General features: G+C 38.0%; 1 protein-coding gene across 2 annotated transcripts in view; it reads left to right on the forward strand.

Moving 5' to 3' along the window:
* Positions 1-377: 377 nt before the first annotated feature.
* Pik3cg (phosphatidylinositol-4,5-bisphosphate 3-kinase catalytic subunit gamma) overlaps positions 378-15,478 on the forward strand; it is a 33,426-nt gene continuing 18,325 nt past the window's right edge. The window contains exons 1-8 of one of the 2 annotated variants that reach the window (XM_078040239.1): positions 378-498; positions 2,623-4,629; positions 7,783-7,848; positions 7,958-8,183; positions 9,685-9,788; positions 12,257-12,403; positions 14,224-14,314; positions 15,287-15,417. In XM_078040239.1, coding sequence (XP_077896365.1) covers positions 2,635-4,629; positions 7,783-7,848; positions 7,958-8,183; positions 9,685-9,788; positions 12,257-12,403; positions 14,224-14,314; positions 15,287-15,417 — 2,760 coding nt within the window. In that variant the 5' untranslated portion in view covers positions 378-498; positions 2,623-2,634. Of the gene's footprint in view, positions 499-561; positions 864-2,622; positions 4,630-7,782; positions 7,849-7,957; positions 8,184-9,684; positions 9,789-12,256; positions 12,404-14,223; positions 14,315-15,286; positions 15,418-15,478 lie in introns of those variants that run through there. The other variant, XM_078040240.1, reaches the window with a different exon arrangement.

A 15,478-nucleotide genomic window follows, 5' to 3' on the forward strand; every position in this document is an offset into this window, starting at 1 on the left:
ATTCAGTTCTTTCAATTCTCCCCAACAAGTTATCTACGATTGCAGCTGTGAGGCCTTTTCATCTACTCCTAACTAGTCACAAAAATATTTCATTTATTTGTGTCTCATGTATATTTTTTATTTGGATCTCTATAATTTTAATTTGTCTCAGTCTGTCACAATTTTTGAAAAATTAATTCAGAGTAAAAAGAAAAAAAAAGGCAGACGCTGCTCACTCTCCAGCTCATGCACGCACTCGCTTGCTCTCTCTCCCTTGCTGTCTCTGTGCTATAGCAGGAAATGCATTTCTGACACTTTTAAAATGAGCAATCACACTTATAATCAACTTGGTTAAAACTTCCTTCCTGGTAACTGCAACACTTCCTCTGCATCTGGATATGAAGGGAGCCCCAGAAAAGCGGAAGAGTTGAGAGGCACACTGGGTAGGTTTGAATTTGTTTTGTTTTCAAAAATTAAACAAATGATCCTTCAGCATCATCGCCTCCGCTGCTCTATCAGGTATTGCTTCCTTCTATTTTTTGCTTTCTGTTGGGTCTGACTCGAAATAGAGACACTTCCTTCTCAGCTAGAATATTTTTATCTGGAACTGTTGTCGGTTCTTCAGATGATCCTACCACTGAATGTCCGAGTTTCATTGTCTGGTCCAACCTAGACTGTGGATATCCACAAGGTTCCGGCAATAGTTTGCAGGTGCATGGATTCTTTTTTGTTTTTGTTTGGGAGGAAGAGGGAGGGCCTGGGAGCCTCTGCCAACCAGGCTTCATATTCTTACAAATGCATGTAGAAATTACTGAACTTACAGTGTTTCTAACGTCTTTCTATAAGAGAAGAAAACTTCATAGCCTCAACCATGAAGAAATCCAGTGAGTATTTGCTCAGCCTGTTTGGTATCACTGAAGTAGATATGGCCATATATTTGTATGCTGCCTAATTTGGACAGTTTCATTTCAAGTTAGTGTCAACAGCAGTCTACCTTACAATTCTCTTCTTTGTTTCTTATTCTATAATGTAGCAAAAGTTCAAAATGGGTGTTTTAAGTTACAAGAGAGAGTTCCTTGGGCCTGTCTTGATTTCATTTACTAAGTATAACTTCATTATATTTTAAGGCAGGGAATATTGACTTTAAAAATAAGTTAAGCCAAGTTAACTTAAGTTAACATAATTTAAGATCTAATGAAACTCTCTTAGCTTTTAATCAAAAACATATACCACCTTTTTGGTATATATCAATTCCCCTACTATTTCTTAAGGGAATAAATTGTCATGAGTCTCATTAATATTAGTTATTTAAGAGTAAATGATATTTTCTGAGAAACTGTTTTTTATTTCAATAGTGAGTCTTATTTAGAATATAATGTATTACAAGGTAGTGATATTAAATATTAAAATACCTAATTATTCCTCTTTCAATTTTAATACTTACAGAATTTCAAATATTAGAAGGTTTTCTTACTATGGTATGTCATATTTATATTTAAATGCTTTGTCAAGAGCAAGTTTTCATTAAATGCTTATTGAAAATGGATAATTCACTGGGAGTATATTTGTGAATTCTTGACATATGAATAGAAAGATTAGAGCAAAAAAAAAAAAAGTTAAGTAATCATTTAGGGCCAAAATAGTAGGTTACTGGAGTCCAGAAATTTTGCCTCCCATTCTGGGGTCCCTCCACTATCACAAGCAGAGCCAGACCAAGTGAATTGGTACAGAGTTAAAAGAGCCTAGATGTTTATTTTAGGATGTTTCTGTTAGATGTTTAAATTAGGCAATTTAATCTAAAAGGGCTGATGGCTAGAACACTTACACATTTCGTGATTCAAAATTTTACATACCTTTAAATGGTCTTGATTGCAACTTACTATTTCTGGTATTTTTTAATTTTATGAATGAAATGACTACCATTCTTAGAGGAGAGGTAAGAAAAAAAAAAGAAAAGAAAAAAAGAAAGACAGGAAGTTGACTAGGGAGTAGCAGGTCCAGACAGTTTGAAAATAGAGAACATGAAGTGAGGTTGGGTAAGGTGTCTGGGTTAGAGGAGAAGTGTGAGACTGAACAAAGGAAAAAGTTTAGGGCTTGTTTTTAAAGTGAGATGTTTCAGTTGCACCTTGCAAACTAGAACTTGATCCTTAACTGTATTATTTGACTTATCTGTATGTTGAGTAAGTTTAACAAAAATTACCATTTTGAGCTATTAAGTCAGACACTGTACTAGATGATTCTTTGGAATATTTCTTTTTTAATTAAAAAAATTCAAATACGTACAAAAGTAGAGAAAATGATTGATGAATTCCCATAGGCCCACTGTCCATACAAAAATGTATACCACCTTATGTAACTTTCACCTCCACCCTCTGAGGTATTACCAACCACTCTGACAGATTAGAAAAGGGCTCAGAAATTAAATAGTCCAAGTCACTTAAATAGATAGTGGCCGGGCCAAGATACATATGCCTTAACTCGCAGGCCCAAGCTCTTAAAAGCTGTGCTGCATCCAACTTGAAGTACACAACGTCCCTCTGGGTCCTCGGGTGCACGTCAATCTACTACACCTTCTCTTCTACCGTCTTGTAGGAGAGGGAAAAGTGTCTCTTGTGACCAAGGCCTCTGTTTCTCTGCTCCCAGACTGTGTAGGGCATGGAGCTGGAGAACTATGAGCAGCCGGTGATTCTGAGAGAGGACAACCTCCGCCGGCGTCGGAGAATGAAGCCACGCAGCGTGGCGGCCAGCCTGTCCTCCATGGAGCTCATCCCCATTGAGTTCGTGCTGCCCACCAGCCAGCGGGACACCAAGATTCCGGAAACGGCGCTGCTGCACGTGGCGGGGCACGGCAACGTGGAGCAGATGAAAGCCCAGGTGTGGCTGCGCTCGATGGAGACTAGTGTGGCCGCGGACTTCTACCACCGGTTGGGTCCGGACCACTTCATCTTGCTCTACCAGAAGAAGGGACAGTGGTACGAGATCTATGACAAGTACCAGGTGGTGCAGACCCTGGACTGCCTGCGGTACTGGAAGATGCTGAATAAGAGCCCAGGTCAGATCCACGTAGTACAGCGGCATGCGCCCTCCGAGGAGACCCTGGCCTTCCAGCAGCAGCTCACCGCCCTCATCGGCTACGACGTCACTGACATCAGCAACGTGCATGACGACGAGCTGGAGTTCACACGCCGCCGCCTGGTCACACCTCGCATGGCAGAGGTGGCAAGTCGCGATGCCAGGCTCTACGCCATGCACCCCTGGGTGACATCCAAGCCCCTCCCTGAGTACCTGTCAAAGAAGATTACCAACAACTGCATCTTCATTGTCATCCATCGCAGCACGACCAGCCAGACCATCAAGGTCTCAGCTGATGACACCCCAGGTGCCATCCTCCAGAGTTTCTTCACCAAGATGGCCAAAAAGAAGTCACTGATGGACATCCCGGAAAGCCAAAATGAGCAGGATTTTGTGCTGCGTGTCTGTGGCCGGGATGAGTACCTGGTTGGTGAAACACCCATCAAAAACTTCCAATGGGTTAGGCACTGCCTTAAGAATGGAGAAGAGATTCACCTAGTGCTGGACAGGCCTCCGGACCCAGCCCTGGATGAGGTGAGGAAAGAAGAGTGGCCACTGGTAGATGACTGCACCGGAGTCACCGGCTACCATGAGCAGCTGACCATCCATGGCAAAGATCATGAGAGTGTGTTTACTGTATCCCTGTGGGACTGTGACAGGAAGTTCAGGGTCAAGATCAGAGGCATTGATATTCCTGTCCTACCCCGAAATGCAGACCTCACAGTTTTTGTGGAAGCAAACATCCAGCATGGGCAGCAAGTTCTTTGCCAAAGAAGAACCAGCCCCAAACCCTTCACAGAGGAGGTGCTCTGGAATGTATGGCTCGAGTTCAGTATCAAAATCAAAGACTTACCCAAAGGGGCTCTACTGAACCTCCAGATATTCTGTGGCAAAACTCCTGCACTGTCAGGCAAAGCCTCTGCAGAGACTCCCAGTTCAGAGTCCAAGGGCAAAGCTCAGCTTCTTTACTATGTAAACCTGCTACTGATAGACCACAGGTTCCTCCTGCGCCATGGGGAATATGTGCTCCACATGTGGCAGATATCTGGGAAGGGAGAAGACCAAGGGAGCTTTAATGCGGACAAGCTCACCTCTGCCACCAACCCAGACAAAGAGAACTCAATGTCCATCTCCATTCTTCTGGACAATTACTGTCACCCAATAGCCCTGCCTAAGCATCGGCCCACTCCTGACCCCGAAGGTGACCGAGTTAGAGCTGAAATGCCCAACCAGCTTCGAAAGCAACTAGAGGCAATCATAGCCACTGATCCACTTAATCCCCTCACAGCAGAGGACAAAGAATTGCTCTGGCATTTTAGATATGAAAGCCTGAAGCATCCCAAAGCATATCCTAAGCTATTTAGCTCAGTGAAATGGGGACAGCAAGAAATTGTGGCCAAAACATACCAACTGTTAGCCAGAAGGGAGGTCTGGGATCAAAGTGCTTTGGATGTTGGGTTAACAATGCAGCTCCTGGACTGCAACTTTTCAGATGAAAATGTCAGAGCCATTGCAGTTCAGAAACTGGAGAGCTTGGAGGACGATGATGTTTTGCATTACCTGCTGCAGCTGGTGCAGGTAGGGGGATGTTGGCTTTATCAAGGGAACTGTCCTCAGGAATTTATTTGCATGTACACAGGCACCCCATTTAGTTGTTATCAGATACCCTTTGTTCTGAGCTTCATGATTGGTCAAAACAGCTCTAATGAAGCCACCTCAAAAAGAAGGAAACACTTCCATTTACTATTTTACTGTCTTTAAGGGTTTGCTGACAAGCATTTTAAAGACATCAGTACGATATTTTGTTTTGTAGGAAGATTGGTCCCATGGAAATATTTTATTCTCATTTATTATTTTAAGGACAGATTCAACTTATCGAATGCTTTCTTATGTCAAGTTTCCAAGTGATTTACATGCTTTTTGTGTGTTATCTCATTTAACTCTCCCAAAGACTATGATAGTGGTCAAATTAGTATTTGCATTTTATACATAAAGAAATTAGGGAACAAAGAGGCTAAGCAATCCAAGATCACATACTTTGAAAGAAGCAGACCAGAATTCAAATGTAGGAGGTCTGGTTTCAAGCCCTGCCCTTTTCACTGCCCGCAAAGAGTGAGCTAAAAGAGATCTTCTCCGCCCCACCCCACCCCATGAGTACTCCAGTTCATAGAATAACAGCTCATAGCTGGGTAGAGTCTTGAAAGCTCCTCTGCTTAGGCAGGTCCAGGGCTATGTTTCCACTCCAGTTCTCATGATGTCCCGTGGGGCCCTGAGAGGCTCAGTGATGTCCCTGAGGTTTAGCTAGGAAGTTAAAGACTTAAGGAGCAGCAGTTCTCCTGCTCACTCTAGCGGTTCTCAAATTATGTTGTAATGTTTGAAAAGATAAGGAAATAAAGGAATTGGAATATAAATGTCATTTTAGAGCCCAGACACGTCCATTCATTAATTCAACAACCCATACTGAGAAGACTGACATTAAATGAGTACATACACAAACATGTTTAATAACAGATTGTGACAAGGAAAAACAACAGAGTATTATGAGAAAAAAGGGGGCCAGGGATGGATGCTTACTTTCAACTGAGGAATCCAGGCATACCTAGTCCGGAGTTATATTTGCCCCAAGATCTTTAGGATAAGTCAGGCTAAGTTTTAGACTCCAAACTGTTACTATAAATATTTATTGGAGGGCTGGGGTTGTGGCTCAGTGGTAAAGAGCTCTGGCATGTGTGAGGCACTGGGTTCGATCCTCAGCACCACATAAAAATATATAAGTAAAATAAAGGTATTGTGTCCATCTACAACTAAAAAAAAATGTTTTTAAAAATATTTGGGAAGTCCCTAGAATTTTCTGACAAACACTTTGGATATTCTCAACTTTGAACCTTCACCTTCCCCTCATCAGATACTTGAAACGTTACGTTTGGCTCTTTCATCTATTAAATATGGCCACTATTTTTTTTTCTGCCCACTAGTTCAGATACTGGCATAAAAGTAATAAAGGAGCCTCAGTGTTCTGGCTCTCCAGGACAAAACTAACATCAAACAAATTTGTATATCCATTATTCTAAATCCCTAGGTCACTATGAATTATTTTTCATTATCATTTTTTATAAGTAAACCTTCCCAAATTAGAGGATAAATAATGTTCTCCTTGGAAACATTTTAAATGAAAAAGGTCAATAAGTTATATTAACATTGAATTTGTGGTCTTAAATTTGAAGAAGAGTAGTCATTTGTAAAACTATTTGAGACATTTTCACATAAGACTAAATGACTCATTCCTAATTAAAATGGTCTCCTAGCTGACTTTACAGAAGTGAAACACAAAGGTCAGAAAGACTCACGTTCAGTTTAGAAACTTAAAATGTATTTAAAGTAAGTACTAGTGGCTAAATAACCACATTCTCAGAATTAAGGTCTTACTTAGATACAGCTATCATGGTACCTATTTGACCACACCCATGAACATTTTCGAAAGCAAGGGTTATAATTGAAACATTATGGTTAGTATTTATCATTTCCAAATTGCAAAACCAGAGTAAGAATTATGAATCTTACTAAGAAAACTCCAGGCACCAAAATATTAACTAGAATGGGAATTTCTTCCTGTTTCTTAGGGAAAAAAAAAACCAGACTGTTTGTATTTGGAAAAGAAACACTCTGATATATTCAATTTAAAACTCCTTCAGTTTTACACCTAAGATATACCTTCTAACTTTATATATGCAGTTATGCTTGTTAGTTTAAAAAATTATGAACTATTTTAAACCTATAAAGAAGTAGAGAAAATAATTTAATAAACATTTAGACTCCAAACTGTCACTATAAATATTTATGAGAGGGCTAGGGTTGTGGCTCAGTGGTAAAGAGCTCTGGCATGTGTGAGGCACTGTTACTCATTGAGATTTTTTTTTTCATTTTATTGGTTTTTCTTCAGCAATTAGAGCTATCAACCAATATTCTCTACATTAGGGGTTGTGGTGTAGCTCAGTGATAGAATGCTTGCTAGCATGCATGATCTCCAACATGGCAAAAGAAAGAAAAATCAACCAACAACATGAAAAATAGAGATGAAAAGCAAGCTCTACCTGAGGAAGCACATAAAAGCAGGGATTTTTCTGGAGAAAAAAGAAAAAGTAAAAGCTCTCTATATACACAGCGTGGCAGCAGGTAGTGACTGTTCTGGATTGATCTAGACCTGCTGTCTACTTGCAGTGAGAACCTGTGAGACAGCTCAACGATTTGCCATGAGATGCTGAAAAGAAAGCTCTAGGGTTTTTAGGATCTTCACTTCTAAAGAACATTCTTCTCCTTAAATGCACTAATCGCCACTGTCCTTTTCACGAAACAAGTCTCCTTTCTTCTGTTTCATGGGTTTGTTCTAGCCATCTCCATCTTTCCTCTCTGTCCACCTATAAATCAGGTCAGCCCCTAATGGAGCCAATGCCCCTGCCTCTCCACTTCTGAAATTACTAAAAGTATGTGACTCTTGAGCTAAGATGTCTGGCCTCTAATCCCACTTCTGTTACTACTCTGTGATCCTAAGGAAGTGGTTCATTCTGGTCCAAAGAGTCTTCTGGAAGAATGGATCTAAGTGACTCATCGGATTCTCATCTCCCTAGCCATAAAGACCCACTCAAGCACATTGCCAGTCTTTCTCCATTTCCTTTTTCCTGACCTACCAACATAGAATACAGTCCTACTAATGCCAACGTGTTCTTCCTTCAGGCCGTCAAATTTGAACCATACCATGACAGTGCCCTGGCAAGATTTCTGCTGAAGCGTGGCTTAAGGGTAAGTACTTCCACCTTGATAATAGCATGACATTTTAGGTCACTGAGAATTGACCGACAGACCTAGAGCATTAGTCATACTAATTTCGACCTTCTTGTACCCACCTCAGAACAAAAGAATCGGTCACTTCTTGTTTTGGTTCTTGAGAAGCGAGATCGCTCAGTCCAGGCACTATCAGCAGAGATTCGCCGTGATCCTGGAAGCCTATCTGAGGGGCTGTGGCACAGCCATGCTGCAGGACTTTACTCAGCAGGTCCAAGTCATCGAGATGTTACAAAAAGTCACCATTGATATTAAGTCACTCTCTGCTGAGAAGTATGACGTCAGTTCCCAAGGTAGAGCGGCTATATTTTCCTGGTTCTCTTTCCAAATGCCTTCATCTCCAAATGCCAGAATCATTATGATTCCTCTTTGGGGAAGCCAAGTTTTAGTTTCCTAAAGGCAGCCAAGAACACATTTTTTTATTCTCTTGTCTGCGTGGAGTAAGTAATTTCAAGTTCTCCTTTTTATAAGTTAATGACTTTTAAAAACTAAACATATATTGTTAAGAATAAAGCTATGATAACAAACATTAAACTCTTTGAAAATTAAAAATCATTTTGTAGTGTCAGGTATAATTTTGAAGAACACTTTCACACACAAAATAAAAGAGTAGTTATTTTCAAATCTTTACCTTTTCCTCCCTATCTTCAATGTATGTGTCATTTTTAAATGTTCAGTCTTTTAAGGTAATAAATTCTGCAAGATATATGTTAAATATTTTTACATTTCTTCATACATATATATCTCAGAGTAATATATGTATATAATAACAGATAATGTTATATATTAATATGTTATATGAATTATATATTAAGATAATATGTAACATATTATATATTGATGTATAATAATATATAAATTTATATAATCCTTTGTATATATACACACACATAAGACCCCTCCTCTATGAAGCCACTTCCAGTGTCCTCTTATCCCTACCCTAAGAAGTCCTGTGCCTGCCCTAAGAAATTTAACCACTTCTTATCTGTAGTCCCATAAGTTCAGGTTGATACCACATTAAATCATGGTCATTAATACACCTTTCTGACCCTATAAGCTGTATAAACCTTGAAAGTAGGGAATATCTCTTGATTTTCTGCACCTAGACCTAGCACTGTGCCTCATGATAGACACTCATGTACCTAATCACAGTTTAAACTTTTGAATATTTTAAATATCTACTTTTTCCCTTTGACCCTTTCTCAGTACACAAATAATGATATCTCCTAAAAATGATAACAGTAATAATATTAACCTTATGTCTGTGCTGGCCTCCATTCTATCTGCTGTACATAGAGTAATTTTTAATTTATGTATTTTGCCTTGAAATTTTTGAGATTATCACATCTTCTATACACATCTTAACTTCCTCTTTTGAAAAGAATTTGCAGAACTTTAACCTAACTATTTAATATTGTCTTCAAATGTTTGTTCTCCAAATCAGATGGCAGTTCAAAGTTTCACATGCTGGAAAGAAGACTAGAATTAAGTCCTTATCATTACCCTCAGAAACTCCTCCCCATATCCTGGAGTGTGCTATCCCACTTATGTTCACATATTTCCATCCCCCACTGTGAAACATGTGCCTGGTTATATTGTCATAGCAAGCCTAACTTATCTTGCCACTTCAAGTAGTTAGTTCCTCAAAGGCAGGATTCTACCCAATCTTCTCCTGCTCCACCCCAGACCAAATATATAGAATGCTGTAAGTAAATATGGCCTCAGGAAATGTTGTAGATAATATTGGTAATTTCTTGAATTCATATAACTCTTTTGTGCTTTTGACAATTACAGTTATTTCACAACTGAAGCAAAAGCTTGAAACCCTGCAGAATTCTAATCTCCCAAAAAGCTTTAGAGTTCCCTATGATCCTGGTCTGAAAGCAGGAACCCTGGTGGTAGGTATCACTTGGATGTCTATGTGTGGTTTATATGTCTTTCAATGTCTGGAGTGCTTTCTAGGGTCCAGTGCTTAAAAGTTGATGTTTATATAGAGACAGGGAAGTCGAAGAGTCCATGGTCGAGCTTCTGCTAATAATCATTAGCTTCTGAAAGCTTTAAAACCAGGTAATTTCCCTTCCATCTTGTTTCAGATTAGTTTATTGAGATATCCTTTATGTACAATAAAATTGTGCATTTTAAGTGTATAATTTGATGAGTTTTGACAAACATATGCTACCATATAACCACCATAATAATCAAGGTACATTTTAAGAAATATTATGGAAAAAGTTCTTTCAAGTCACAAATCAACTGACCATATTATGTGCAAGTCTACATACAGGCTCTCTGTTCTTTTCCATTAATCTAAATATCTGTCCTCAGATCAACATCACACACCCTTGGTTACATTCAAATAACAAACCACATTGTGAACATGTAGAATCTTATAGCAGTACACTTCTATTAACCTCCTACCAATTCTTTGTACTTTTTTTGTCATGCTGTTAACTTCTACAAGTGTTATAAACCCCCAAATGCATTGTTGTTATTTTTGCTTTAAACAAAAATAGATTTAAAAGATTAAGCCATTTTAAAATGTTTTCCCCCATATTACCATTGGGCTACTCTTCACTGCTTTGCATAGACCCAGACTTTCTAGCTGGTATCATTTCCCTTTGACCTTTAACATTTTATATACTGTAGTTCTGCTACTAATAAATTCTCTCAGCATTTGTTTATCTTAAAAATTTTTCATTATATCTTCATTTAAAAAAAATATTTTCACTAAATGAAGAGTTTTAGATTGATGACGACTTCTTCTTCTTCTTCTTCTTCTTCTTCTTCTTCTTCTTCTTCTTCTTCTTCTTCTTCTTCTTCTTCTTCATTTTCTTCTGGCTTGAATATTTTTTGATATTCTCTGTCCTTATCGTTAACTGTCTCTATATAACATATATTTTATTTTTCTGTAGGCTTCTTCTACGATTTATTTAATCACTGGTTTTCACAAAATTGAATCTGATGTGCCTTCTTTATGTTGAGTCTCCTAGAGAGTACTGAACCTCTGACTTGGGGGTTGATAGCCTATCACATTTGGTACTTTTTCAACTAATATTTTTCCTGTCCTCTCTTTCTGAGACTTTGTTGCTATGTTCTAGACTGCTTGCCCATGAACTCAGTCTAGGTTGCCTATTTCTGTTGTCTAGCCTCAAAAGGGTCCTGAGCAGTCAATTGTTGCAATAAAAGGGTTCACTTTATTTATCTTCCTTCTCTCAGAGGTCACAGACCTCCACTGCCTGCCACCAATGTCTGAAAAGAGTTATTTCATATATTTTGCCTAGTCCTATAGTTGTGTGTGACAGGACAGCAACTCCTATCATGGTTAAACCGCAAAGAAAGGAAAACCTTCCTCCCTTACATGATTAATTTTATATGCAGTGACTAGTAAAATGGCCCTATAGAAAAAGCATATATCATCTACTGTCCATTTAGAATTATGGTGGGAATTATGATATATTAATACAGATTTCAAAGTGTTTGCTCTTTTAAAAGACCACATCAGTGAATTTCATCACCATGTATATCCACAAATAATTAATTTAACAATGAATAAATAAATAAATAACTATGGGTAAATGACAGAAAGACCAATAGAGGGAAGAGGAAGAAGAGGTACTGGGTCTTAATTAGAATAAGATATATTCCATACTTGTATGGTTATATCAAAATGGATTCAACTGTCATGTATGGCTAAAAAGAACGAATAAAATATAATAAAAATTGTTTGATCCATGGAGAATTCACCTTTGGCTAAAACTTGTATGTTGTTTGGTTTTAGTTTTTATTTTTGAATGATGCCAAATCATGTTTCCTCTTCCTTAAATTTGTTTCAGTGTGTCGGGTGGAGGGATGAGAAAGGAGTGTTGTACTTGACTGCCCAATTTTTCATTAATTTCTGTTAAATTTTATCTTGTTATCTTTGGCCTACTGCATCTGCAATAATAGCTTTTTAGACACTGTAGTAGCATTAGAATTCTTTTTTTAAAACTAAATCTTAGAGGGAGGCCAAATACACAAATAGATAATAGTGAAGTTTCTCTGGGTTAAAGGGAATGTGGGAGTACCAGTGTCCTGTGGGAGAAGCACAGGGCAGAATCTGTCACACCTCATGGCGTCAGCATCTCCATAGACCCTTGAGCTTCCTTGGAACACAGTTTGAGAACCATTGGTTGAAATGTGGTGAATTTTCCCTCAAAAAAAAAAATTCTAGATTTGGTGAGAACATCTGCATTTTTCCCAAAGACTGAAAATCATTTTCCACCTAGGACTTTGTTCAGGTTATTTACAGTGAGGCTTTGCCAGAGAATCTGTGTCTCCACAATGTGTATGCAGCACATGTAGGAAACATGTGACCGCTTTCTTACAGATTGAAAAATGTAAAGTGATGGCCTCCAAGAAAAAGCCCCTGTGGCTTGAGTTTAAATGTGCAGATCCTACAGCTCTCTCCAATGAAACAATTGGAATCATCTTCAAACATGGCGATGATCTGCGCCAAGACATGCTTATTTTACAGGTAGGCTGATGTTAAGAAACATTTTCAGTTATCTGAAAAAAATAATTCTGTATTAGATTTAAAACATGCCTTCTACCAATTTCATCCTTATTCTGTTCTTTCACATGATAAACACTGTTCAAAAGCTACATAATATAGTTTTAGTGTGAGGAATATGGCTGTGGAATGTTAGATACCCAATCCCATGAACATCACTGTTCTGTCCATTTCTTGAAGATGCACATCCAACATTCCCAAGAAACCAGATACACCTCCCTCACCTCGCCTCTTTTTCATACACCCCCTTCTGAGCTTGGTAACTTCAAATGTACCACATAAACCTGCAGCACCCAGTTTATTCATAGACATATCTACACACTCATAGGCACTCTCCTTAGATATTCCCTCTGATGCACATACACAACATTCCCTCTGATGCACATACACAAACTCAAGAGAATGATTTCATGGGAAGGAGAGAGAAGGTGAACAGGGAATGAGAAACTGTACAAAGTGAATGTGTTATTATGGCAAAGCTGAATGGCCAAGGTATCGATGCTGATCATTTTCATATTTTCTGACATATCTGTATAAACTTTAGCTTCAGAAATCTGTAAAGTTGTATTCCCTGGATTTTATTTGCTCAACATTGTATAGGTAACAATTTCTAAAACTTAATATGGTTTATTTGAAATAGAGAAATCCTATTAACGTAAAAGTAAGCTATTAAGAACTGGTCATGTTTTCAATTCTAAGATTCTGTTTTTACTTATTTCTAATTTGGAAACAATAATACCTTTGCTTTGCTTTCTGTCAAGAATGGTATGAGTATTGTCCAAGAAGTGGTTTTTCTAGTTCCTTTTATTGTTTTTTTTAAATTAATTTTGTTGGTGCATTATAATTGCACACAATCTTGGATTTCATTGTGATATATTTATATGTGCACATAACATAATTTATTCAGTTTCATTCTCCAGAACCTCCCATTTCCTCCATCCTCACTCCCTCTGATCCCTTCCTCTACTAGTCTCCTCCAGGAAATATTTTTAAAAAGAAAAGAAAAAGAAATCCTTCAATTCTTTTTCAGGTTAATTCAATTTCAAATTAATCTGTAAGATTTCTTGAATTGTTCAAAGATGAGCAATTCAAAAACACAAAAATTTGTCTGTTATTTCTCTCATTTTGAGGGAAAGTTTGCCCTTGTCTTTTGTGTCCTTTGGTTTATTATTGAGGGACAAGTTTGGCAGCTAAAGGAAAGTTCTCTAAGTCTTTGTTCCTTCACCTGCAGAAAGGGAATAATAATCATATTCCCAATATGAGGTTAATGCAAGAACCACACATAAAAAACCACCCAATAAATGTTAGCTATTATTATTATCATTGTTGTTACCGTTATTTAGGTCTAGCCTGAGTGTCTTGTGGATATTAGAGTAATAGATATGTGTCAGGATATTAGAGTTATGGTGGGAAAATATCCATGACAGAGTAGAACATACTGAACAGGTAGATAATCAAACATGACTAAAACCTACTCCAGAAGAAATCCAAAGTACATCTCAGACTGAAATTAACAGATGTGCAATAAGGGGAAATTTGAGAGTACCAAGATGATCAATAAAAGTAGTTTTTACTTAAAATTTTTACATCCACTTAGATATTTTGTGTTACCAGATAAGACTGCTGTTTTTTTGAAGGATAAAAAAATATATATGAAGTAAATACACTTGTGTGTGTGTGTGTGTGTGTGTATACACACACACACACACACACACACACACACATATATATATATATATATATATATATATATATAATAGAAACTCTTCTGTTTTGATGCCCAGATTCTACGAATCATGGAGTCCATTTGGGAGACTGAATCTTTGGATCTGTGCCTCCTACCATATGGTTGCATTTCAACGGGGGACAAAATAGGTATGTGATTACCTCAGGAAATGAATATACCACTCAGCTAATTTTAAAAGATCATAGTTCCCTTAGTGTAGGCATTTAATAACTGAAAAAAATAGGATCATAATCCATATAAAGAAGAAGAAAATGTTCCCAGGCTGGTGAATGTGCCTCTCAATTTAATATGGATATGTTGAAAATACATGAACGCATGATTCAAGTCCTTGTGACTGTACATGGAAATGATTTCAGTAAGAACTTGTTCCCTTCTCTTTACTTCACCTCTAAACTTTAACTCATTTCATTACACATTAAATTTTTCTCTCACAAATAACATTTAAAATTAGACAGAAAGATCTGTCACTTATTTTTAAATTCCAGAATTCACATTATTAAAACTATTACACACTCTACTCTTAGGTACTTTTATAGACATTTAATATTTTAGTTTCAATCAAACATACTTTTATATAAGCTTCTGATATGAGAACAGTGCAAAACCATTTACATTTGACCCTATAATTTAAAAAGGAAAAGGCACAGAGCACTGGGTGAGGTAGGTTATTCTCAGCACATAACTGCCTTTACTCACTGCTGATCAAAACCAACCCTTTCCCCCTGCATTGAGGGATATTGCAAGAATATCCCACACAACTTTCTTTAAAAAAAAAAAAAAAAGCACAGATCTGGAAAACAACCCTCTCATTTACTTAAAAACAAACACAAAATTGGGAGGCTGAGACAAGAGGATCAAGAGTTCAAAGCCAGCCTCAGCAAAAGCGAGGCACTAAGCAATTCAGTGAGACCCTGTTTCTAAATAAAATACAAAACAGGGCTGGGGATGTAGCTCAGTGGTCAAGTGCCCCTGAATTCAATGCCTGATACAAAAAAAAAAAAAAAGTCCCCTCTGTTCCCTACTCAACAAAGACAAGTTGCCCCCCCTCTGGGTCAGGCGCTAGGCCCCCTTCTCCATCAAACTCCTCATCCTCAATGTAGGAATGATCGAGATCGTGAAAGATGCGACAACAATTGCCAAAATCCAGCAAAGCACAGTGGGCAACACGGGTGCATTCAAAGATGAAGTCCTGAATCACTGGCTCAAAGAAAAATGCCCCATCGAAGAAAAGGTGAGCTGTGCCTCCCCTCTGCAGAGGTCCCTTACAACTTGTCATTTATAAAGCAATAGTG

This window comes from Ictidomys tridecemlineatus, chromosome 2 (genome assembly GCF_052094955.1).
Source record: "Ictidomys tridecemlineatus isolate mIctTri1 chromosome 2, mIctTri1.hap1, whole genome shotgun sequence".
Lineage (NCBI taxonomy): Eukaryota > Metazoa > Chordata > Mammalia > Rodentia > Sciuridae > Ictidomys > Ictidomys tridecemlineatus.